The sequence below is a fragment of the Ischnura elegans genome, chromosome 11 (assembly GCF_921293095.1).
Source record: "Ischnura elegans chromosome 11, ioIscEleg1.1, whole genome shotgun sequence".
NCBI classification, from domain to species: domain Eukaryota; kingdom Metazoa; phylum Arthropoda; class Insecta; order Odonata; family Coenagrionidae; genus Ischnura; species Ischnura elegans.
Genome location: NC_060256.1, coordinates 87,345,988 through 87,373,080, shown reverse-complemented (window position 1 = coordinate 87,373,080; position 27,093 = coordinate 87,345,988). Strand labels below are relative to the sequence as shown.

General features: G+C 37.8%; 1 protein-coding gene across 1 annotated transcript in view; it reads left to right on the top strand.

The window, feature by feature from the left end:
• Window positions 1–220: 220 nt before the first annotated feature.
• The window catches only part of LOC124168004 (protein phosphatase 1 regulatory subunit 21), a 31,726-nt gene continuing 4,853 nt past the window's right edge, over window positions 221–27,093 (top strand). The window contains exons 1-13 of the mRNA XM_046546082.1: window positions 221–614; window positions 2,174–2,242; window positions 6,302–6,427; window positions 7,345–7,470; window positions 9,557–9,679; window positions 11,315–11,510; window positions 12,870–13,057; window positions 17,640–17,830; window positions 19,301–19,437; window positions 23,142–23,234; window positions 23,325–23,452; window positions 24,591–24,755; window positions 26,488–26,685. Of these exons, the coding sequence (XP_046402038.1) occupies window positions 552–614; window positions 2,174–2,242; window positions 6,302–6,427; window positions 7,345–7,470; window positions 9,557–9,679; window positions 11,315–11,510; window positions 12,870–13,057; window positions 17,640–17,830; window positions 19,301–19,437; window positions 23,142–23,234; window positions 23,325–23,452; window positions 24,591–24,755; window positions 26,488–26,685 (1,803 nt within the window). The 5' untranslated portion in view covers window positions 221–551. The remainder of the gene's footprint in view (window positions 615–2,173; window positions 2,243–6,301; window positions 6,428–7,344; window positions 7,471–9,556; window positions 9,680–11,314; window positions 11,511–12,869; window positions 13,058–17,639; window positions 17,831–19,300; window positions 19,438–23,141; window positions 23,235–23,324; window positions 23,453–24,590; window positions 24,756–26,487; window positions 26,686–27,093) is intronic.

Here is a 27,093-nt window from a genome sequence, read left to right as displayed (position 1 = left end):
TTGTTATAGTAATAATAGTGTTCCAAACGTAATTCTGTCATGGTTGAAGTGCTAGACTTGACCGGCCTGAGAATAGAAATCAAAAATAGGATTATTTTTCTCTTCGCTGAACCTGGATATATACCTTACCTTACCCTCGTAATATTGGACTCGACCGTCATGCGCTAAAGTTGTGCGTTCATGTGATTTCAAATTCCGCCAGTTGAGCAAGAAGCGGCAGATGGCCTACCAGCCGAGGGGGCGTTTATAAACAAAAGAACGTGAGACCGCGAGTGAAATGAAATTATGGCAAAACATTTCCGACGTGATTTATAAGTATGATTAACAAATGTGGCAGGGAAATTTGTGTGCAAACAACCCCAACTAACTTTTTAATTGAATCATCCTCTCGTTTTTCATAGCCAATTGCGTTATTTTTTGTAAGTTTTCTTGAAAATGCCATTCCTTTGACAGAAGTGTTATTGTTTCACATAACTTACCGACTTCTTATAGTTAGACATGGCTTAAAGTTTGCAGTTTAGTTATTTTTGGTGGTCATATTTTATCACGAAATGGAAGGGGTTCCCGTGGATTTGCAAACTAAGTATCAGAAGCTAGCAGCAGAATATTCTAAGGTAACTACCAAAGTTGTTGGACACGGCATTAGTTTGTAAAAAACAAATTAACATATATTTATATAATTGTAAAACTATGTTTCATAGCGCTAATTATTTATTCCTCTTTGCCTTATTACCGGTTTAAAGTTGGCCTAAGGTAATTCTATTGTCCGAGATGGATGTTTATGCGGAGTTGTAATTTTTGGTGCTCATCTGTAATTAGTGTGGCTTGTGTGATGTTTGTGCGTGTACATTTTTATTTTACATCGTATTACCCTTTAGAATGGTTCTTATTGACTAGTTCTGTTGAAATAATGCCTTTTCAGTGGTAAACTTCGTGGATTATGGGTATTTAATCATGAAAACTTAGTGGCACAATTAGAAGATTATTTATCATCTTGTTTTTCTATGATCATATTAAGCATCGAGTCACCATCCTCAGCCTATAATATGTTGAAAGATTCTCTCTAAACGTCTTCGTAAGGGGAAACTTTTAAGTGAAATCAGATGTGGAGCAGACCTACTTTTGTTGACCTTACTGGTGGTAGGGCCTTATATGAAGTTATGGCTTCTAAATGAAATCCAGTTATAAACATTTGCTGTTTTGACTGCATAACTAATTGAAGATTGTAATTTATAATTTTGCGTCGTCGTTATTTTTGAGGATATTAAATTCTTAAAAAACCTGCAAAAGTGACTTAATTGCAAGGCATAGTGTGGAAACTTGGCCTCTATGAAGGTGTATCTCTGATTTAAATTTGCATCCCAGCTGGATTTTATCACTTCCGAGGTCAATGATCTATGGCCCATAGGCAGATCCGTTCTCATTGTGTGCTTAACAACCGTAATTTTCAAACAGATGGAAATTTAATCTCATTTGGCATTACTGAGGCCTCAAATTTTTTTAAATCATCCACATTTAATTTCCTCTGTCAGTTCAAAATCATATGTGTAATTTTCATGCTGTGCTAGGGGTTAATGAGACGTGTGGGGTTGGAGGACGGAAAGGACCCTGCCCCTCCTCTTTCCTCTCTCTCCTCCTACCCCATGAAATAAGAAAAATGAAGAACGTTGAACCATGTAGACTGAATTTCTTTAATTACATAGCTTAGCAGTAATTTCATCATATGATTTCAGTAAATAGGTGAATTATGTAACCTATTGGGAGGAATTGTTTACAAGTTCAGCCATCTATATTCCTAAAAGAAAATATATGCTTGTCTGTCCACTATGCATTTCCATACGCCTGCACAGATTGCAGTCCAAGTAAGTACATAAGTCCATCTCATGATTTCGGACCCCATAGCAGTAGTTTCGGTCGCGTCCAACTCTTCTGTTGCTTTGTTTTCTCATTACCGTTTATTATTTCGCATCATACAACCTTTGCGGTTAGACATTCTGATAGATCTTTAGACATGCTCAAAGAGAAAACGTTAAAATCCTATATGATCGTGCAACCCAAGTTTCCCAATTTCCTGGGTACTATCCTTCCCGAGCAATGCCGGGTGGTCTGCTAGTTTAATAAATTGAGACAATGATTGAATGAAATGTTGTTTTTTCCTCTTTTTCTCCTTTAGATCCGGGCCCAAGCTGCTGTTCTTAAGAAAGCTGTGATAGAGGAGCAGTCCAGAAATGCTGAACTGAAGGCAAGTGTTAGATTATGTCATCTCAATGCTGTGAATCGCCATTTGCTGATCATGAATTAATTCTGATGCATATCCTAAAAATACTTGCATTAACTTCCAACAATAAACATATATGCCAAAAATTTGGCTTGAGAAACATCTTTACAACCCTTCTCACAGAAAACATAAAAAAATAAGTTCTTTTCAAAGAAAGGATCTTTTGATAAGGTTACTTCAAGTTGGTCTCATCATCATCACTGGTCAACAATCCTAGGATTGGTTTGAAGCATCTCTCCACTCAGTTCTCCTATCAGCTAATCTTTTCACACCTACGTATTTCTTCTCTTTCACATCCTTCTTTACTTGTTCCATACATTTTGTTTCTAGGGCTCTCTTTTCCGTTCTTGCCTTCCACTTGTCCCTCGACGATTGTCTTCATCAGGCCATCATGTCTCAAGATGTGGCCTATAAGGTTGTTCCGTCTTCTTGTTAAGGGTTTCATGAGGCTTCTCCTCACTCCTACTCTTCTTAGGACTTCCTCGTTACTAACTCGGTCGATCCATTTGATCTTCATCATTCTTCTGTAGCACCACATTTCAAATGCCTCTATCCTTGCTTTCTCCGCTTCGGTCATTGTCCATGCCTCACTTCCATATAGGAGCATACTCCAAATGTAGGTTCTTATAAATTGTTTCTTTACTTCCATATTTAAGTTTCCTGCTGTTAGCAGGTCTTTCTGTTGGTGGAATGCTCTCTTCGCCTGGGCTATTCTGCTGATGATTTCTTTCTTGCTTCTCCCATCACTAGTTATCTTGCTTCTTAAATAACAGAATTCATCTACCTCTATCAGTTTTTGCTTCCCTATTTTAATGTTAGTCTTGACTTCTTTTCTTCTGCTGCATACTAATATCTTGGTTTTCTACGTGCTTATTTTCAGTTGATATTTACCCATTACCTTACCCATATTAACCAGAATATTTTTCAAATTCTTCTCAGTTTCTGCTATAAAGGCTATGTCCTCGGCAAATCTTAGCATGCTAATTTTTTCTCCATGGATATTCACTCCCAATGCCTTTTCTTTGATGTCATTAATGGCGTTCTCAATGTAAACGTTGAAAATTACGGGGGACAATGCACAGCCTTGTCACACTCCTTTCCTAATTCTTGCTTCTTCATAGGTGGGCCCTGATTTTATCACCACTACTTGGTTTTTGTATAAACTGTGGATGATTCTTCTGTCACTGTAAAGAACCCTAATTTCTTTTAGTATTCCAAGCATTGTGCTCCAATCCACGTTGTCAAAAGCCTTCTTTAAGTCCACGAACGCAACGAACATTGGCTTGTTCTTTTTCATTCTCTTCTCTATGAGCTGTCTAAGGGCCAATATTGCTTCCCTTGTGCCTTTGTTTTTTTCTGAATCCAAATTGGTCCTCATCCAACTGTTATTCTGCTCTTCATTCTATTCCTCTATAAATGATCCTTGTCGGTATCTTCAACGCATGTGAGGTTAGGCTTATGGTCCTAAAATCTTCGCAGTTCTCCACTAATGATTTTGTACAGCTGGTTCAACGTCTTTTCTCCTGCATTTTTAATTAGCTCTGCAGGAATATCATCAATGCCAGGCGCTTTATTTATCCTAAGGTCTCTTACAGCCACATCAAATTCTGATGTTAAAATTGGGGCTCCCATGTCATCGGCATCCACTTCCCTCTCGTTTTCGATAGCATTCGTTCTTAGGCTGCTTCCTTTGTACAAATCTTCCAAATATTCCTTCCATCTCTTCCCTTTGTCTTCGTTTTCAATCATTAGTTCTCCGTTTTTGTGCCTTAGGGTAATACATCTTATGCCCCTTTCCTTAAAGTGGTTCCTCACTATCCTATAGGTGGCCTCTACTTTTCTATGTTTAAGATTGCTTTGAACGTCTTCACAAATATTTTTCATCCACGTTTCTCTAGCCTTTCACGCTTTTCAACATATTTCGTTCCTTATTCTCTTGTAACAAATCTGTCCTTCCTCTGTTTTCGCAGCCTTATATTTTCTTCTTTCTTTAATGAGATCTAATACTTCCTGCGTGATCCATAGTTTTTTCATAATGACTCTTCTTTTACCAAGAACTTCCTCAGCTGCTGCCTTCAGACCACTTGTAATGGTTTACCAACTCTCTTCCACTGGTTTATTGATCGTATCATCTCCTATTCTCTTTTCTTCTTTAAAAGCCAGTTGATGCTGAACCTCCTTCAGTTTTTCAACCTGCCATATATTTTTCTCGGCTTTCTTCAATTTTTCAAATTTTAGGTGGCATTTCATCATAACTAGGTTAAGGCCACTGTCGATATCTGCCCCTGGATAACTTTTGCAGTCCTTCACCTGGTTCCTGAATCTTTGTTTCACTAGAATGTAGTTGATTTGGAATCTTCTAAGGTCTCCTGGCATCTTCCACGTGTATCTTCTTCGCAGGGGATTTTTGAATAAAGTGTTGGCAACCAGTAGCCTGTGCTCCGTGCAGAATTCAAGTAGCCTCTCTCCTCTTCCATTTCGGTTACCTAACCCATATTTCCCGGTTATTATTCCATCTTGACCTTCGCCAATGACGGCATTCCAGTCACCTAAAATAATAAGATTTTCTTCCCCTCTTACCTGCTTGATAACTTCCGCTTTATCTTGGTAGACATCTTCTACTTCTTCATATTCATAATCTGATGTAGGCATGTAAACATGCACCACTACAGTAGCTACAGGTTTAGTATCTATCGTCACCATTACTATCCTTTTATTAAACTGCAGGTAGCTTTTAACACGCATCCCGGCGCTCTTTCTGAGCATTACGCCTACTCCAGCATTACCATTTAGTGATCCTGTGTGTATCATTCTGTAGCTTCCACTCCAAAAGTCTCCTTCTTCGGGCCACTTCATTTCGCTGATTCCTAATAGGAATTTAGAACACCAGTAAAACACTACCTGGTCTCGTGCAACTGAAGTCTGCAACGTAACTGCAACCGTGGGCCCGTGGTTGTATATGACTGGTTTCAAATGGGTTTGAGTCCGTCAAAAACCAGTCAAGTTGTGTGTGCCTCGGGGTTCCAATACATCGTGGAGGTCACAAAAAAGTTGTGCGATCAACTGGTTTGCAGCTGTAGTTTCAGAACAGTCACACCTTTTATACTGGGCCTAAGCCACGGCTGCACACACGCAATCTAGATAGTATTCTTTGCAGGGGCTTATCAGCCCTGTGAAAGATCTCAGATTATAACCATAGCAATTTTAATATGGTTCCATTAGCCCCTGCAAAGAATACTGTTTATCTGGGTTATGTATGTGCAGCTGTAGTGGTCACTGGCAAGGGGCTAACATTCGCTCAAACATATTCTGGTGGAGAGGTTATAGTTGGTTTCTACCTTAATACATATAGATTTCCTTATCACCTGTCCTATCATTGCTATCCATCCTGTGCATTATTTCCCCTACCATCTATGTAGTTACATGATGTGATGTGCATTCATGAAGCATTTGTACCAAGTGATGATGAAGGAGTTCTTATTTATTTCAAAATGAAATTTATAGTCGTATGACATACATTGTAGCATTTTTAGGTTGCTCTCAAATTACTTTGCAATAGCTGTAGGTAAAATTTTATTACATGTTCTTAAATTTCAAATCTTAACCAGTTGAACCACTCTCTACCATGAGTTTGACGGATGATGAATTCGATACTCGGTTTGAGCTGATTTTGCCTACACTGTGTAAAATTTTTAATCACTGATTTTTTGCACCTGCACATCATGTCATCAGTTATGTTATTTTATGTCTTATTTATTTATGGATTTTTTTAACATAGCAGTATTTACATGCACTGATGCCCTTAAAACTTATTCCTCGTCTGTACCTGAAATTAGTGAATGAGTTTTTTGCACACAATAATACATAAGTACCTTGGGCTGTTTCATCTTTGTACAGATAGTTCGTTGTAATTATCTTTCATCTCAGTCCTATTACATTCAATCCATTGTTAATTATAGTATTCAGAGGTCTTAAACAAACTTCTGATTTTTCATACCTAATTTCTGCGATTCACAATTCCAGGATGTCTTGAAAGAAAGGGATCAAAGCTTGCGTAAAGCAGACCAAGAAATGGATAGTCTAAATTTTCGCAACCAACAACTAACGAAGAGAGTCACCATATTGCAGGATGAATTAGCTGAGCACCAGGTAAATATTTATAACCATTGCACTGTATTGAGGAGGTATATGGGTTATTCCAGGCCAACTCTGATTTGAGTTGACCCCTGACATATCAGATTGTAATGATGACTGGTACTTAGATTTGCCCTTTCAAAAAAACATCCATCATGTCTCATAATGTGGCCAACTAAGTTGTCCCGTCTTCTGCTTAAGGTTTTTAGGAGGCTTCTCTTTTCTCCCACTCATCTTAGCACTTCCTCGTTACCTACACGGTCAATCCATTTCATCTTTATCATTCTTCGGTAGCACCACATTTTGGATACTTCCACTCTTGACTTCTCTGCTGCTGTCAACTTCCAGAGAAGTCAAGAGTGGAAGTATCCAAAATGTGGTGCTTCCGAAGAATGATGAAGATGAAATGGATCGACCGTTGATGCCCATGGATGTGAAAAGCCCCCAGTAAAGTCAGCCTGTGATGCACAAGGTGTAAATTATAATGCCTGATGTACATACATATCACTTAGCACAAAATTTGCTTAACTTGACAGTTTATGGGAAAGTATCTACAGTGTTAAGTAAGGGATACCTGTACATTGCAATAAATTTCATTGCCATATCCGGCCTCAGTGGTGGTGAAATGAAGTCCTTGCCTGCCAAACCAGAGGTCATGGGTTTGAATCCAACATGGGTTGGTAGCCCCTATCCAGGGCATGGATGTTTGTATTTGTTCATTGTTTCTTGTTGTCAAACCTCAGTATAAAGGGCTAATTGAGCTGTTATCTGGGTGATGGATGAATATACATATTGTTGTATTTATTTCGTTGAGGTGTTACAAAAGATTTACGTTTCAAGCCGCTGGTCAAAAAATGGCCTGTGTGCACTGGTCTCGAGCTTTCAAAAGATTTTCACATATTGCCAATGATAATTATTTTCATCTTTTCTAGGCAAAGTCCAAGAAAGGCAAGGGGAAAAGTTCTGGAGCACCACTCCAAACACCAGAATATACAAACAATGTGATAGATGAAGAATTTCAGAAGAAAATAGCTGAGAATGCTGAGCTTCTGTCATTGGTAAGTTAACTGTATTATTTTTTTCAATATACTGTAATACATATTTTCTCCTTCTTTTAATCATTGGGTGCATGTGTTGTGTGCAAGTTAAATTGTTATTTTCAGTTATTTTTTACATATTTGGAGAAATGGGAAATCTCCTCCCAAAAAAATGTACGATTAGCTTTTTTTCATTAATCTCCATCAAGGCATATGATTCAGAATTAATTTCAACTTCAAAGTATCAATCGTAGGTACAGTGTTGGAAAATAGTAAAAGTTCCACTTATAAATAATTGATCCCATAGTTACCACGCCAGCCATGCAATGAAATGAAAATCCACAGCTCAACACACTTGGTTATGCTGGTGGTTGGAGGAAAGTGCTTACTTGTGGGGACTGATACCATGCCAGATCTTTGCATGTGTTTATCTCTCGAACCCAGGCCTATCAGGAAGAAAGCCATGACACTTTTTCTACATTTTCTGTACACTTTCAGAAAATACCATCTGAATTTATATCCCCAACATCACCCTCCCAACGCCTCCTCATTAGATTAATTGAGCAATTAAGAATACGAGGGCTGTTTTTTTAAGTGAGGGCCTTTGTGCCGTACACTGTAGTAGTTCACGTGCCGTTTGTAACGAGTGTGCGTGCCGCCTCCCATCATTCGTTGCGTACAACCGCATGTCACTTGCAGTTCTGTGTCAAACCTGTACACTTTAATGTGGATCTTTAAAATGTTTAAGATTGTTAAATTGTCCGCTGCGTGTGAGATTCGGTCAGTGATGCGATTTTTGACAGCCAGAAACATGAATTGGATGGATGAGGCAGATACTTTGTGGAGATCCATTATGAGATATGAAGTGAAACACTTTGAACTTTCCACATTAAAATTTATTAAACTACAGTCGACATGTTTTGCTGCACTGCAGCATTATCAAGCGAAACATGTCGACGGTAGTTTAATAAAGTTTTATGTGGAAAGTGCAAAGTGCTTCACTTCATATCTCAGCCAGAAACATGTTGGCTGATGACATTCACCGTCAGCTTGGTGAAATGTGTGGTGCTAATGCAATGAGCGAAGGTTAAGTTCGGAAATGAGTCCGAGAATTCAACGATGGCAAGACGATGATGATCGTTCAGGTTGGCCTGAGCACCGGCCGGCCGCAACAAGGTTTGATCACAAACGTTGTTGCGATGCAAAGTCATGGCAATGGTGTTTTGGAACAGGTGCAGTGCTTCACCAGTGAACTGTATCACCCAAGAAATGACGATAAAGTCAGAAGCCTACAGAAACCATTGCCAAGCTCTGACACACCATTGAGAACAAAAGACCCGGCATGCTCACAAAGGGAACTTTACTTCTCCACGACAACGCAAGGCCTTACTCCGATGCTCAGACCCAGGAAATGATTGACTGTTTTGGCTGGGGAAAGTGGGATCACCCACCATACAGCCCCGAACTTGTGATTTCTACCTTTTTCGGTACTTTAAAAATCATCTTTGCGGGAAGCACTGCAATGACGACGAAGACGGGAAGATGGCCGTGAACTCTGGTTATCAGGGCAGGGGGCAAACTTCTTTGAAGAGGGGTTTTAAAACTTAGTTTTAAGGTAAGGTGACCTAAATAAAGAGGGAACTATGTAGAAAAATAGAGGAAAGTATGAAAATAAATGGATTTTGAAAAAAGTAAATTTGGTTTATTTTATGTAAAAAAAACTGCCCATACTTAAAAAATGGCCCTCATAGATATCTTTCATAGCAACATGGAGAACATCATATTAAAATCCCTCTATATTTCTATGTCTGACCCGAATGATAAATTTAGAGAGATATTTTGGCAAACAGGAAGATATTTTATAGATAAAGGAATTTTTTTTTCCCTCCTAAATTAAAGGACTTTAATAAATGCCTGGTGGAACTTGGTATGGGTTTTTCCTTTTTATTTGTTAATGGTTGATGTTCTAACTCCTCCTCCTCATGCATGATGAGGCGGCTTGCGGGGTAGTATATAGCTGTTGATGTAGAATTGTGTCATTTGAAAAAAAGATTCTTCTATTGTATATTAACATTCCTAATGGCTTTCTATTTCTTTTAATTTAAAGATGCATGAGAAAGATATTACCTATCAACTTCAGGTTTCTGAGATGACAGAAAAGTTAGAACAGCTCCAACATGAAGTTCAGAAATTCAAAAAGTGCAACAATGATGCTGAGGAAAGTTACAAGGTAAGAGATAAATTTGATGATTTATAGTGTACCCTAAGTTTGTTCAGAATTGCGATTTCAGTGTGACTGATATATTTATTTTATGCTTACTCTGAATTTTAACAATGTATTTACGGGAAATCATTCACTAGCATATTTGACTCGAGGTCAATGAAGTCAGCCTTTTAACAGTGTGGGAACATTATACATACACACTTAACCCTTTCGTGCCGGACGTCAGTTAGAGTCGACGGGCATTTTCATATGCAGAAAACGTAACATCGTGTATAGCTGTGGCGAATTTTTCAACGCAAACGACGGGACGTCGGCTCTGGCAGACGCAAGGGAAGGGAAGTGACCGATGAGGTAGCAATTGTCGGGTGCATTCAGGCCTGGTCCCAGACCCAGCTTAGCGAATCCTTAGGGCCACTCCTCGGCAATTAAGCCCGACTCCCACCCCCCCACTCATTTATGACCATTCCTCCTCTTCCGCCTTCCTCATAATTTATGGAAAAATTAATAAGATGGTAATTTTTAAAGGTGACTATCCAGAGAAAGTTTTTATTTCACCAGCTTTAAAAGTGTTTAGTAATGATTGATATATGTCTAAAATCCACTTGTCTACCCTTATCAGACCTCAGACGCATTGCCATTGAGAGGCATTGCATGCCTCTAAGGTACCATGATTAGTTTTGAATTAATCCACCCCTGTGCTCACAAAATATTTATTATAATAATTGCTAATGGAATCATTTAAATATTCTTCAATAGTACATATTGGACTTAAAATGGCTTTTCAATTTAAAAGCAAGATCTTATTAAGTAAGATCAAAGTTTAGAAAGTAAGATCTCATGATCCACAGAATCAAATGGTTATTTAAGGTCATAGAAGATTCCTGTAACAGAATTGTGTTTGTCAAGTTCACCAATAACATTATGGATGAACTTAGCCATGGCAATTTCGGTTGACCTATTTTTTATGAAACCAAATAGTTTTTTAGAGAGAATTTCAAATTTAGTTAAAAACGATAAGATTCTGTTAAAGATGACTTGTTCAAAAACCTTTGAAAATACAGATAGAACAGAAATTGGTCTGTAATTATTCATGTCCTGGGAGTCACCATTCTTGAAAATCAACAACCCTGGCTACCTTTAATTTCTCTGGAAAAATTCCCATTGACAGTGACTCATTAACTAAATATGTATGTAAATAAGTGGAGTCATATAGCCATTTTTACATTTTCTTTCAATATGGTTCCAGGAATGTTATCATAGCCAGCTGAGTGTTTCCTACTAATTTTAGTCAGTATGCTATTAATTTCTTTCTCATCTGTGGGGTAAAGGAAGATAGACTGAGAATAATGAATTCTGAAGTTAGGAGTGTTAACAGGATAAATTCACATTTTAAATAAATGTTCAATTCAGTTCAAATGTTCTATATGTACACACAAACTGTGTACAACAAAATATAGGTATCCTTTGCTTAACATGAATTTGAGATTGATATTCTTATTTGGAAAAGAAAGAATTTGACTCATCTCTAGATAACATGTGGGATGAAATCAATGGCATAGTTTATTCAGGTACTTAAAACCCTCTGATACCCTTTTCACCATAATATTTGAACCATTTACAATTTTATTCCTCTCATTTTAGGCTGTGATTGAAAGCTTGCAGTCCGATAAGGTAAAGATGGAAGCTAGGTTGAGTGCCAAAGAGAAGGAAGTTCAGCAGACCTGTTCTCAGGTGTATGCGCTGGAACAAAGGCTTAAGGAGACAGAGGAAGGGCTGAAACAAAAACTGGAGGCTGCTAATGACATCATTTCTAACCATATTCCTTTTGTGGACAGACGTGAGTGCCAAAAATTCCATTTATTCTTCAAATTTTATATGAATGATATCTTTAATTTGTCCCATTGTTTTAGACATAAGGAAGTACTTATTTTTCTGCTTCCAATATGTATTTAATTGAATTTTTTAGTCTTCTACAATATTTTATCGTGGCCTACATATTTTTTCAATTTGCAGCATTATTTAATACTTAAGCCAAGTAAAGTAATGTTCATAGCTATTACAACTTTCTCTACCATCAGTGCTTGATCGAAGTTTACTCCAGTCCACATTTCATGTTGTTTGCTATTAACAATATTTTTAAAACTTCTGTATTAATTTTTGATTAACTCTTTTATGAATTTTGTATTGTGTATAAAAGAATGGTGTTTTATGTTATGTTCTGGCAAATATTTTGCCATTTCAAAGTAGATCCTAGTCCAAATTTTGTATAGCCCCGTAAACTTTCAATAATGATAGCTGTAGTATAACATAAGTTGGCAGCCCTTTTGAGGGTACTGCAGGTATCAGGGTAGTGTGCATGTAGAGGGTTAAAAAAAAAAACCACAGTGGGGGCACAAGAATATGAATCATTTATGGCATCACCTTAACCCTTGCATAAGGAATTAACAACATATGACATCTATATGACTGTTGTATTTGTGAAACAAAACTTGTGCATATGCAGTTGTACAACCAAGCCTATTCCATTCGTTCACAATCCGTTAGAAGGATGAAGGACATTTATCTCAATTCCCACATTTTGAGGCACATATATCATAAAGTCCCAGATAATTGCCCTAGTAAAATATGTACATAATGCCCTTCCTCCTGTAATAAAAAAACATGACTGACTTTAATGGCTCTGAAAGAGCATCTAAGATTTTTTTTACTAAGACATGGTTTTTTATCTTATGAATAAAATATCAAACTGATAAATATTTTATAGCAAGCTACTCTTAGTAATATTTTATATACATAATTGAAGAGTTCCAAGTTTGTGTAAAAAAGCCATTATTATTATTATTTAAGCATTCTTCTGATTAAGGTAGGTTTCCATGGAGTGCTTTTTAACTCCATGTTTTCAGGGAAGAGATAATTGGTAGGGTTTCCCACTTCCATTCCAACAGTGTTTTTCACGTGACACCATCACGTGGACTACCTTTCGTCTGGCTCCTACCCTTCGACCTATTTGGCATGGGTGGCCATACCGGGAATAATTGCAATTAATCCCACCAGCGCAGCGCTAGGGGTTATAGGAACGCGCAAGCCTTTCCACCGCGACAAGGTTGTTGCCCAAGGGAAAGGAAAAAAAGCCATTATGAACAATAAAATATTATTGTTATTATGTAGCCTGAGGTTATATTTTTTCTGTGTTCAGGGATCAATGAGCTAAATGAACTTAACGTCCCACACCTGGACAGGCGACGACAGGCCTGGTGTCTTCACCTGGTGGCACAGGTTGGCAGCCATGTCCGGGATCTAGCAACTGGGCTGTCAGACTTTCACACGTACACAGAGCAACGTGTTGCAGCTACTTCTGACTGCCCTAGTCCTCTTAATGCCAAGGTATATGTTTATTTATGGTATCTGAATGACATTTGATGCTCTCTATGCTGATAAATTTATATCTACATGTATAATTATCTTGGTGTATGATGTTACTCTCCTCCTAAAGCATTTGGGTTGGTTTATAGAAGTAAATGTTCTAAAAACAAATAAAACGACATTCAGCAGCCCTAAGAATGAACACCAAGTCGGAGCTTGAAACATTGGCTGTAATAGATAATTTAATCCTGTGAGAATCTCGAGAAATGTTAACCCACATTCGCTGGAAGAGCATCAAATCATTTTGGACTATACTCTGTTAAATTTATAATGTTTGCAAGTCTGTAGTTATATCCTTTTGTAAGCACTAACAAGGAGACTTTGCCTAACTGATGTCAAGAAAGAAGATGAAACCTTTTTTATTTGAAAGTAGACACTTAGATAGGAATACAGTCGAAGGGTTTTGTCCAAATACGCCCGGGTTTGAGAGAAAAAAGCATTTAAAAATTGAAAAATATGGTCATGTTGAATTTAATGTTAAAAATTTCACCCATTGTTTAAGAGCGATTTGGCCGAGTGGTACCGTGCCGCGCTTCTGGTGTGTAAGTTCAGGGTTCGAGCCTCGTTGTCGGTAAATTTTTTCCAGTCTTCCACCTCCTCCATTTTTTGTAATCCGTTCCATGTTCTTCTAATTTGTTCATTTCGGACGTTTTATATTTTTTTTACTTGACTGCTTTTTGAGAAAAGCCCTAAACTGACATTTATGTAGCTAGCTAACCCTTGCTTCGAATTATTCTTTCCATGCCAAGATTCATCAAAGCAGGAGTTATAAAACGGAGGTGCTGGCATCGATGTGAAGGGAACTCATTTCCAAAGCAAAATATTTTAAACATGGATGTGTCCGGAGAGTTTCCCGGGTTCCATACGAGAGAAAGATATAAAATCAAGGGGAACGAAACTCGCCAAGCTTGAAATGATCGACAGATGGGTATACGATCGCTTTGTGGAAGCCAGAAACAGGAATGAGCCGGTGATGACTCGGAATATACAAGAATATGCTATTTCAGCGTGATTTCAGCACATATCTCCAGGATTTGAATTCTCTGCCAGTGCTTCATGGGTTGCATCTTTCAAGATGAGACACCGAATCGTACAACGTAAAATAACAAAATACGTATCAGCGGGCGAGCAAGCGTGTGCTGAAGAAATGTTGCAATCGGCAATGACGTTTTCGAAGCAAACAAAAAGCCCCATCTCCAAATGTAATAGATTTCGTAATTAATACATATCAGACCGGGTGTCCGTAGAAGTGGATATATAGAGAATGCGATCGAGAAAGGGAGAATATTGTTCAGGTTGCTCTTGGGAGCGTGATCAAAGTAATTCACTCATTGCAGAATGCTATTTTTCCTGAGGCAGTAATGCCACAGCCTCAGGAAAGCTGCTTCCTAAAGTTTTTATTGTGCTTGTCAGAACCTGGAGGTGATTTTGGTCCGCAAGTGAGCGAAGAAATTGGAGAGTGAATTTTAAATGTTTCTGTTGTGCACTCTAAATCTGGAAAACTTACGAATGGGTTGTATTTAAAATTAAAAAAAAATGTTCTCCGGCCATGCGGTAAAAACAATACATTTTTATTGCTTATTGGTTTGTGGGGGACAAAAAATAGTGCCATTTATGATGAACTATTTATCGACGAGGATGGATAACCAAAATGCAGCGTAAAAACTATACCACCGAAGTGCACATCCGTAAGGCAACCGTGCGATGCACACTTTTACAGGCAATTAAAGCAGTTTATTGCACGAAACCAGAACTGCACCTTACTCCTTCAAGGGAAAACAGATATTTCCTCACGTGAGGATGGAATAAAAATCTATTCAATCGTGCGTCATCAGTTGTCCTAACCAGCGTTCAATGATATGCTGAGGTATGCATAGTATGCCTCGAAGTTAGTAGAGAATTGAATTGTTGAAAAAAGTTAAGGGAAATATGTTTCCTTGAAGATATAAAGAATCACAAGGGCGAATGTTCAGGTAGCAGTTTTATAGAGAAGCATGGTGCTTTTCAATTATTTGCTTTACTTGTTTTATTACAATTATCACCCGAACTCCTGTAAAGAGGCGAAGCAATAAATAAATATTGGAGAAGGCAGTGGCAATTGCAGATTATTCAATTTGATAAATTTGTGCCTTATGTTATGGAGGTATTTCCTCCAATTCATGGTCCTTTATGCGACAGAGATTTCTCGTGGGCATAAGATCTAATGAAAGCAAGAGAAAAACGAATGATATCGTGCTACGGGAAAAAGCAAAAGAAGCGTAGGAAAATTGGAGTCTGGCGAGGCCACGAAAAAAAGGAAAGGGAAGGGACGAGCCAACAAGCCAAACTAAAAACAGTACTATCATTTGGACATAGACCTCAACAGGTGCGGGCCATGAACAAATTTTAAGTTGCCCGAGTAGTATATTCCAGGTAATTAAAAATTCACATGTAACGACAATTCGTTCCCCAGCTTATACAGCTTGTTTGAAATCTCTAGGCACCTAAATACGCGGAAATAAGGACTCTGACAATGAGAGGAGAGTAAGTTTGTGGGAGCAAAGCATACCTCGCCCATCGATCGGTTAGGGCAAGAGGAATAGGGAATAATGGTCGGCAGGGTGCCCAAAAATGGCTTTATGGAGACACAATTCCAACGAAAAATATATACTGTACTTCAACCTACTATCCAGGTTACTATGTGTCGAAAGAACTTCGTTCTAATCGTCTAGCCCTTCAACTATTCAGGTTTTGTGGACAAAATTTCTTTCTTTCCTTCCAAAATCCTATTATACCTACACAAAAAATTAAGTTACCAAGGTGAAAAAATAGACTACGGGAGAGCAAAAACAGTCAGAGGAGCAAGAGCGACATTTAACACTTGGAATACTCCAAATTGATCGCATTGGAGGACGAGTGAAAATTGTTGTTTATTCTAAATACTAATACAGCAGGAACCCGGGAGACTCTCCGGACACATCCATGCTTGAAATATTTTGCTTTGAAAATGAGTTCCCTTCACATCGATGCCAGCACCTCCGTTTTATAACTCCTGCTTTGATGAATCTTGGCATGGAAAGAATAATTCGAAGCAAGGGTTAGCTAGCTACATAAATGTCAGTTTAGGGCTTTTCTCAAAAAGCAGTCAAGTAAAAAAAATATAAAACGTCCGAAATGAACAAATTAGAAGAACATGGAACGGATTACAAAAAATGGAGGAGGTGGCAGACTGGAAAAAATTTACCGACATCGAGACTCGAACCCTGAACTTACACACCAGAAGCGCGGCACGGTACCACTCGGCCAAATCGCTTTTAAACAATGGGTGAAATTTTTAACATTAAATTCAACATGACCATATTTTTCAATTTTTAAATGCTTTTTTCTCTCAAACCCGGGCGTATTTGGACAAAACCCTTCGACTGTATTCCTATCTAAGTGTCTACTTTCAAATAAAAAAGGTTTCATCTTCTTTCTTGACATCAGTTAGGCAAAGTCTCCTTGTAAGCTTATAGGAAGGGCCAGGTTTGTAGAAGGCAGAATGAGATGACAAGTCTGGTTCCACACGTTTAATTGTTACTAGCACATGTACAAACTCCCCCTCCGAGCTACAGCGTAAGACTCCCCAGTCTATTCCCTCCAAGAGGCTTCCTCCCGTGTCGCGTCCGTCTCGTGACCCTCTCAGCGTCCTCCTATTGGCCGGAAAAAGGCCGTATGATCATGCACATCATACGCCTTCCCACGCCAAGATACTGCAACGCGTTACGGCATTAAGTGTTGGAGGAATACGCGGAGAGCAATTCCCACGCGAGAGCCAGTTGCAAGTTGTTAATCGGAGTAAGGTGTCAGAGTCATGCACGAGGATGGATCCCACGCGAGAGGTTGCAACGTGTTATGAGTTTCAGATACTGGACCCATCACTCGAACGTGACTCTGCGATTCTTCCATTACCCCAAGAGCGGAACCGAGCTGGCACGAGACGGCGAGCGACACCCTTACACTTTACATAAAATCAAGTGTAATAAATGAACCTTCATTGGTCCCATGGGTCTATATGTAGACCCAAGGCAGGTAAAGAGTGGTTAATTAAAATTGGAAGAATAATGACAAAGCTCTTACAAACTTTGCATAATGGTCATAGGTTTGGTCTAGGACAGCCAAATATACGTAAGTTTGTCAAACTACAACTACATGTACAAATTTGTCATTTGAGATGATCACTTAAAGGAGTTTTTTTTTAAGTCTTTAAGTGCTCGGGTAGGGATTAAAGTGGGTTGTTAATGAGTTGGGCTACTACTTCTGTTCTGAAAGAACTTGCTTTCTCCATAGTTTTAAGATGATTGGGTAGCTCATAGATTTGTGGAATGATATGGTAGAGACTATTTTTTGAGAGTGATAATTCTCACTATTAATATGGATGTCTTGTTGTTGTTGTCTATACTACTTGTATTTTTCGTGGCAAAGATGGAAGATAGTGTAGCATGATGTATACAGCAACAGTATGCTTAAATCCTGTTTGCTATGTCCACATATTTCAATTGACTAATGGTAAGTTATCTTCCAGTTTTCAACTCTTCTGAAAGACAATGCCAGATACCTCAGGGCACTGGAGCAAGGGTACAGAGATTTCCAGGAGGGTCTTGAAAGTGACATCATTGTAACCCTTGAGACGGTCCCGTCAATTCAAAAGTTTAGCCGAGCATTATCCTCTTACGTTACGTACCTGCAGAAATTGCTGCCTTATCACAAGTTAAGGTAACACAATGCATTCAAATTTTACTTCAGATTTTTGTGAGAAATGTTATTTAGAATCTTGTATAGATGGGAATGGATTTTTTAATGTTTCAATTTGAAATAAATGTATGCAGTTGTTCTATGTTCATATTTAATTATGATATGATATCTAAATCATCATAAATGCTTTCTCCTTGCTTTGAGTGGAAAGGCTCTATGGTTGTCAGTTGTTAATTACCGTATTCCTTCGAATATAGTCCCTCCCCCTAATTTTGAGGCTTCAGTTTCGGGAAAAGTTAAAAAATGCATTTGAATATAGTCCCCCCCTTTACTTTTGCCATGGGCATTTTTGGAAAAAAAGGGGGGACTATATTCAGACATATACGGTAGTTATTGATTTGGTAATTTAAAGTTTATTTTGGAACTCCTGGAACTTGTGCCAGTGTTTAATAAACTAGAATCACATATTGCATGAATAAATTTAAACTGCAAATGGGATGCAGGTTGGTTTAAGTTAGAATTAGGAATGGGACGATGGAATAGTCAAATCACCAAATACCTCGAATTATGAGCTTTTTTCACTTTTCGATATTCGATGACTCAAAGTGATCAATGGGGTAGTTTCCTGGAGTACATATTTCTTGGGTTTTCCTGGAGTACGTATTTCACGCTTTTAGATTTTTAAATGACGATATCTATTTTTCGCGATTAAATGAAAAGTGAAAATTTTCAAGCGCGCGAAAACGCGACGGCTAAGCATGAATGCTGGGAAAACTCCGTATGACGTCGCTCTGGTTCCCGCTGCCGCAAGTGAGGTGACCTTGGGGCGAGGCTTTGAGTGCTGATACGACGCAGGCTGCCAGCAGGTAGCCGAGCATCCTGCTAGCAGGTAGCGCTTGGCTTAAATAAGGATTATTACTACCTTATTAAACGAAGGAAACTTTCCGACCTTAGACAATTTTAATAAGTGATTAATAAGAGATGTTTCCCTGAACTCTGTGACTCTTGCATGCATTGGTAATCTCAGACGATGTAATACTCCTATCCTCTCGTGTAGAAACTAGGTCCCTGTGACATCACGTGGAGTGGCATCACATGGGCGCTTATCTGGCCTTTTTCAAATAAGGATAAAATTTACCATTGCCATTCGTCTAAACCGGTATTTCTAGAACCAAATAATTTGTATATTATGAATACACTAATGGTGGGTAATGAATCGCAATCAATGTCTTTTGTTTTCTTTGATGAAGGAAACTACCCTTTTGTAAGTGTGGAAAGTGACGGAAAAAGGGATGGTGGGAATAATGTGTGCTTCAGAAAATGATAGGTCGAGCGATCTATCTTTTGGTCCCTGAAAACCTGTCACCTATCACTCGGAGGGATGGAAAATTTGATCGTGTGACTCTGGCTTCATCCTTTCATAGTGTGAAGAAGTCTTATTTTTTTAAGTGTGCTGTCATTAATTTTTATTTCGTTTTTTCCAAATTAAAGCATAGAAGAAGATTGTAAGAACTATGCTTGTGAAGATAGTCTAAAAATGAAGAATATGGAAATAAGAGAGCAGCTCTCAACCTTTACTACACTCTTTGCTAAACTTAATACTTATGTTGGATTGCTCTCCATGCAAAGTACGTATGCCTAGTGAATTATATAGCTATTAATTAATTAGTATGCACTCCAATGTCTTACATTAAGGATCTAGTCATAATTACTGGGTGTCTTCATTTAACCCTGTTACATGTTAATATCATCCATTTGTACTGTTATTAATCATTTTACTTTAATTCTGCTATGTTATAATTTTGTTCAAATGGTGGGCAAGTAAAAAAAAATGAATTATGAATGAAGTCATGACAATATGCATCTAATCAATAATTTGCCACCATTCCAATGGGGATAAACAAGTTATCACTCAATATAAGCTTATAAATGTAACCTGTTTTTATCAATGTTAGAAGTTAACCTCCTATTTATATGTGCCATCTGCCCAAGTTTTCACCTGTATGCTGTGTTGGGATCATATATGCTGCATCGCATATATAATCATCTTTTTTATTGGTAATGCGGAATATTTTGAGTGATATAGCTAATATGACCTCAGGAATGATAGCTCAAGCTATTACTTAACCACTCACGTTGTAAATTAATATAACAATTACTGTCTGTAAAAAAAAGCAAGATACTCGAGTTTGAGGAGCTCTAGCGTCTAAACGAAGCAATCGATTTCAATGCAATAAAAAGCATACGAAAGAGAATTTAGTTCTACGTTATATCATGTACTTTAAAAATTCTTCGACTTAATAGTATTTCCTGTACTTAATTTTTTCTCAAAAAAGTACCCGTTTTTTGCGCGTAAAATGAAGGTGCCCAACTTTTAGTGCTTGGCATTCCCGTAGTTTTCGTTCCCATAACTTGCAATTTTGATATAAAGAAGCCACATCTATTACTAGCAGTTTGCCGAAAACAAATTGTTTATACTACAAAAATTAACGGAGTTGTTGTAAACAACACAAACCTCTGCTAACTTCGAAACAAGTGAGTCAATTGAAAATTGATTGGTACTGTTGTCTTCCGTAGAATGTTAGTAATGCAAGCACATATGAAATGGATATTAAATATCAATAATAACGTCAATATCACTTATTATTTATCTAGATGTTTCTATGCGCGTACCGGCAGCTCCGTCGTGGGAGGGGGAGGCGAAAAGAGGCGCGTGGTTGCCACCGACTCAGCAGAGGGCGCGCTTCCTTTAAATGACCGACTCGCACAATGAAAGTATCGTTGTTGCACCCTTCAGGTAAACTTAAGGTCAGGTTGGGCTGAGTTTTCATTAAAATGCTTTTCTATGACGTAAATTCTAAGCCATAATAGCGTAAATTTTATCGGATGGTAAAAATTCATAATCCTTCTGTTTAGCCGCGACTCTTTTCACTGATATCTAGCTGATACCAAGACAATCAGACACTGTTTGATACACAGGATATCTTATGTCCATACTTTTTTCTGTTTCGCAGCAAAAAAAGCAAATTGCACTCAATACCATTTGGACTTCCGTCTCCGAAAAACCCGTTCTAGGACGCTTGATTCACCGAGGGAATCTGCACTAACAATAGTCGAATCATCCCTAAAGGTAAACGTTTTAAAGCAACCAGCGAATGATTCATTAACTGCTAGGGTACTGTGAGTCACGATGCGCTATGTGGCAACTGCACACGACTTCGAGAGACTTTCTCTTTTCTGTTGCTTTGTTTAGCCCATCCCCGTCAGGCAGGGAGAAGGCAACGACAAGAGCTAAAAACAAAAATTAATATAAAAAGATATTGAATATACTGCTTACATTTAATGTGTATGATCTACGTATATACATTACGAACATTCTACGGAAGACAACAGTACCAATCAATTTTCAATTGACTCACTTGTTTCGAAGTTAGCAGAGGTTTGTGTTGTTTACAACAACTCCGTTAATTTTTGTAGTATAAACAATTTGTTTTCGGCAAACTGCTAGTAATAGATGTGGCTTCTTTATATCAAAATTGCAAGTTATGGGAACGAAAACTACGGGAATGCCAAGCACTAAAAGTTGGGCACCTTCATTTTACGCGCAAAAAACGGGTACTTTTTTGAGAAAAAATTAAGTACAGGAAATACTAGTGAGTCGAAGAATTTTTAAAGTACATGATATAACGTAGAACTAAATTCTCTTTCGTATGCTTTTTATTGCATTGAAATCGATTGCTTCATTTAGACGCTAGAGCTCCTCAAACTCGAGTATCTTGCTTTTTTTTTTACAGACAGTAGTGTACTATCATTTGCAAAAGTGGTGCAACAATTGGAGAAGTGGTACTTGATTTCAATTTTGCCTGGCCACCCCATCCATCAAATTTGGATATTCGGAACAATGCAACTAGAGTCATCATGGTTCGTGGTAGTGAGAATGGGTCTTTAGACTGGTGAGATATTCTGTCAGCCTTTTGAGTCTCAAGTTTATACTGCTGCTATATAATTAAAATTATTATTTACAGCCTTCCCCCAAATAAATTACTGCGAGCAAAAATTATTTTATTCAAGAAGGAAGTATGAAGGTAGTCCCTCAGAGGGTCTTTTAAAATTTAGTAACCTGGCTCCTTAGGAATAATCTTAGCTCTCTCTAAGAGCTGGCAATCATGAGTTACTCACTGTGAATATGATGGGCATTTTTTTCATATTTAAGGCATGAGTTGGTGTCCTTTTTGCACATGTGACCCAAGAAATTTTGCATTTCTAATATACCAAATGTTTAATAATGTGAATATCCATGTATACTCATAAAATATGAAATCGGTGGAGGAGTAACAATAAGAGTAAAATACATGTAGTTTATGTGCCAAGAGCAAGAGTACAGATGAAGATGATAAATACCACTGAATGGAAATGATGAATATTAACTATGTTTTGATGTTTGATAGAGATTTTTTTGGTGACCTCAAATTTTTCCATTGAAAGATGAATGGTGGCTATAGGTCTAAGGATATTCTTCTGATCTTCTCCCTCTGTGTGTCCCTTGTCATATAGCACAGAACTCTTCTCTCTCCCATCTGCTTCACCACCTTGTCTCTATGATCCAGAGTTCCCAGGTACAGAAGGTACAGAAGAGGTAGCCGTTATCTACTGGCTACCTCTTACCTACAATTCCATCAACACCCCTTTTGTTGAAATCAATGGCGCAGTGAGGGCGATTTTGAGGGATAAACCCCCATAGCTTAGAGAATTTTTTATAAAAATATTTTAATATGGCAAATTTTGTAATTAATATTAGGGCGGTGGATGACTAACAAACAAAACATCAAACTGTTCACACAGCCGTAAAAATTACAATTTTGAACCATTTATCTTAAAAAATTTCTGGGGGAGGGCCCACGCACCTCCCGCTTACCCTGGTGGGTATCACATATCCCCCAGACCCTTCAGTATTACTTGTGCCTAAAACCCCTCCTAGACTTAATTTCTAGCTGCGCCCCTGGTTGACGTAACATCATCCATTTCAGCATTTACATCTGCCGTCAGCAGACTTCCTCTCTAAATCCCCCTTTCTCCCGTTGTCTCCCTTCCTTAATTGCCGAAGTGGATGAGGCTGTCTTTTCAGTAGTTATCTTACATAGTGTCTTTCATAAGTTTTTTTTGTGTGTGATATGTTGTTTTGTCTTGTTTAAAAATCCTATTTAAAGGCCATGTCAGCTGATTTTGGATTCGTGCCAAATAAATAAAAATAAATAATGCAAGAGATTTTGTTCCCCATTGTTCAAAAAAGTCTTTTTTCTTTACTACTTGTGTTTATTTTTTTCTTGTACAGGTAAACGTTCCTACCAGCATCCAAAATCATCTCAGAAGAGGTTCCTTTTGGAGTTATCAGATGTGTTCACTTCCCTCCATCTTTGTGCTAAAGGTTTGTTTGTTCAGCAATCAATAAAGGATTGAAAGAATTTTGATTGAAGAGCAAACTCTTATTCCTTTTTTTTCAACCTCTTTATTTCAGATCTTTCCAAAATGTATTGTTTGAAAGCTAGGCTAGAGAGAGACCTTCCACAAGTCACAGAAAAAGCTAAGACCACCGATGAATGCCTCGTCAATTCTCTGCTTGCAATTGTTACTTGCACAGGAAAGGTGAGCATCAATTTTTATTGTTCATTCTCTCCTAATCATTCTCAAGACCTAATTACACGTTACATTTACATGTACCAAGGAGGAACAGTTTTGCAACATAATATGTTCTACAGCATCACATAGTCTTCATATTTTATTTAACATAAGTATAGCCTAGTTATCATAGTACATTCAACATTATCATGACATTGTCATCAAAGTAAATCATATAGATCTTCATACATAGTTATCTTAGTGCATTAGAACTATCATCAAACTCTGTAAGTTTTAGTATTTTTTTAAGTTTTTTCTCTCATATGGCATTAAAAGGTTTGCAGAATTCTTCTATCTTGCTTAAATTGCATTTTTCTCCTGTTCTAATTAGTGGTTAGTTAATGGTGATGTACACTATTAGTAGCAATATATATTTATTTATTTTTCCTATATTTTGGGTATTTTATTCAATGGTTTTGATATCACAACTCCATTTTTGTCACCTTACCGGTTTTTTCTTTCTTGTGATCCTAAAGAATTCTTACAAAATATGTACATACTGAATTACATTTTGTTCATGAGACTGGAAAAATATCAGTTATGAATTAAAGTCATGAATTAATGTTACAAAGAATGTTACCCATACTCTTAATCTATGAAAGTTTACTATCTTGATTCTTTTGTTTCACTGTTTTGGAAAATACTAAGTCTTCTTACAATTCATTTTCAAGTTCATTTCATTTTGTAATTTCTATTTGTATTATTTTATTTGTAAAACTTCACAAAAACCCATACAAGTATAATCTTGTCTTTTTATGGTGAATAAATCAATCAATCAAGCAATTAAACATCGATGATTTTAAAAATAACTTGCCTCTCTTTATTGCTTGTTGAGTCAATCTCATTTTACTTTCTTGAAAGTACCTATTCTCATTAAAAACAAGTGATAGATGTGAAATGTAATACCAATGTACTTGAGTTTAAAAAGGAAAAAAAAGGATAAAAGCTAGAGAGCATAAGTGTTAAACATCAAGGTGAAAAAAAAATAATTAACCTTAATTTAACTCTAGCCGCTGTTAATTCTTTTTAACCTTACTCTTACAGTAACAAATGAAAAAAACCTTAATAGGACATTTCTATTATTAATGTTGAATAATTATTTCAGCTTTCAGAGATCATAAGTGATAGCAAAGCGCAGCTGTTGAAGGATAGCTCTGTGGTCAAAGGAGAGGAAAGGAAACTGATGAGTGGTAGTGTAGGATCGAATCCTCATCCGTTGGTGGGGGATTTCAAGAAGAGGGCCGCCTGCTATTTAAGTGCTCTTAATCAGGTGAGTGTCACTTCATCCTACCATTTCCAGTCAATCTAATTTATATTGAGCATCATTTCCTGCACAGCCACGAAAGTTATAAAACAGTACACTCCTGATTATCCGGGCTAGTGATGGGGAGAGGCGGCACGAACAATTGGAAAACACAAATAATCCAAACTTTCGCTTAAATGTCTTTTAATTAGGGATGAGCGAATAGTATCTCCGAATATTCAAATACCTCGAATACTGGAAAGTATTCAATATTCGAGATCTCGAATATTTATGCCAAAGATACCGTCTCGAATACTTTGAATTTCGTGCCATACACTGTCGCATGCACGTCATTGGTAGTTGACTCGGAAAAATCTAGAGAACTCTTTTCGTTTAGTGCATGCAGCACCATTTTAGGCAAGTTGACGAACTACATCAAATGCGCGGATAAGAGCGGTGAAAAAGTTCGATGTGAGAGTTCGACTGAAGATGATTGGGGGAAAAAATCCTAAAATCCCCGATTTCCCCCACCTGGAGAACCTCAGTGCCGTGGAATAGTAACTACATAGCACAATTCCCTAAATCTTCTACCCCCTCCATCCATCAGCCCTCGGCCCCTCCTCCGACGCTTTCCTCATCTCCAAAATCAAACGAAAGGCCCCAGCTCACGCAGGGTTCGTATTACGAAGACCATAAATCAAAAGCTTCTAAAGAAAATATCAAGTTACAGGAGAATAATAGAATCTTGTTTCACCCTTCCTTCTTTTCTCCCCCACTGACCTTTTCTGCCTACCTGCTTCGAAGTTCCCCATTGATGGAGGTAAACTGCTGCATGAGTCATCTATTCGCCCAAAAGGTGTCTAACAATGACTTTTGGCAATTGATATTACACCTTTATTTGATCAAACATTTTTTTTAGAACAAATCAATGTAAAGTTTTGTTGAACGACTTATTTTTGCATGACATTTTTTTAACATATTAGAAAATGTTACAAGAATAATGGTGCAATCATTAATTGTGTAAACAAATTATTTTTAATTGATAAAAGTTTAAATAAAGTTGAATGATTGTCATTATTAATAATATGTATTTTTTATTCATTATAACTTAAATGTAATACAGTGGAACCTCGTTAAAGCGAGTATGGGCTATAGCGACACCCCCGCTATTACGAGAGATGGCCGATGCACCGTCAATTGACCCTATAATAAGCGTGTTAAAAAATTCGATTTTACGAGACCCTTTCGGTGTTGGCTCTCGCCATAGCGAGGGTTTCACTGCCGGAAGACTTTCATGAAGACTCCTTAACCTCTGTAATTGCTAGCGATCTGTTAGAAATGAAGTTAATGGAGTGCTCAGTCTCAAATTTATGTGGTAAACTGTCATTCGATAAATATAATGATGACGAAACAATGCTTTGCATGATTTTTATTCAGTGCAGCGCTTATAAATTGTTTGAATAGTTAGTCGTTATTTGAGTAAGGATATTTAGTGATGCAAAAAAACATCGCCTTTCGTCTGGATTTATGCTTACGTTTATCGGACAGATGTTTATCTGTCGCCGCACCACTCCTGTTCCTGTATATCTGTTCGCAACAGGTATATTGGCTATTATTTGCTCCACCTCCGGTAACGCGACAATTCGCTATAGTGAGTGTTTATTAGTGCACCGTGGGGTGTCGTTATATCGAGGCTTCACTGTACTTTGTTACATAAACTTACCTTGTGTGGATTGATTTTTTTTTGATGACATTGTAGGAAGGGGAGCAGGAGAGCGTTCCGTATGAGGAGGCACTGTGGGCGCGTGAGGAGGCTCGCAGTGGTGTGGCGGGGAGGGTGGCGCTTCAGCAGCAGCTGGAGGGCAGCCAGCAGAGGGCCACGCGCCTCGAGCAGGAAGTGGAACACTGGCGACTCGAATTCCAACTGTTGCAGCTCAAATATTCTAAAGAAATCCAGGTGACTCATCTTTCTCTTGTAGTTGTAACACCACCCAGCAAGCTGTCTCTATTGGCAAGTGGCAGGGAGTGTTAGGACACCAGCTCTTGATAAATAAAAAGGAAATGCTCTGTAGAAGTTCCACCAAGCATTTATTAAAGTCCTTTATTGTTTGGGGGGAAAACGAATTCCCATACCTATCCATTCAGCAAAATATCTCTCTTAATTTATTGTTTCTGTTGTACCTGGAAAAGTAGCGGGGTTCTTTTATGATATTCTCTCTGTCAAACTGAAAGATATTTATTTTCCATTGCTCAAGCAGTGTAAGCCTAGTGTACCCCCTCCGAGTCACCAGTGGCTCCCAGCATAATTCATTTAATATCTATGTAACACTTTCTGTACACCCGTAGAAATTTTTGACGAATTGTG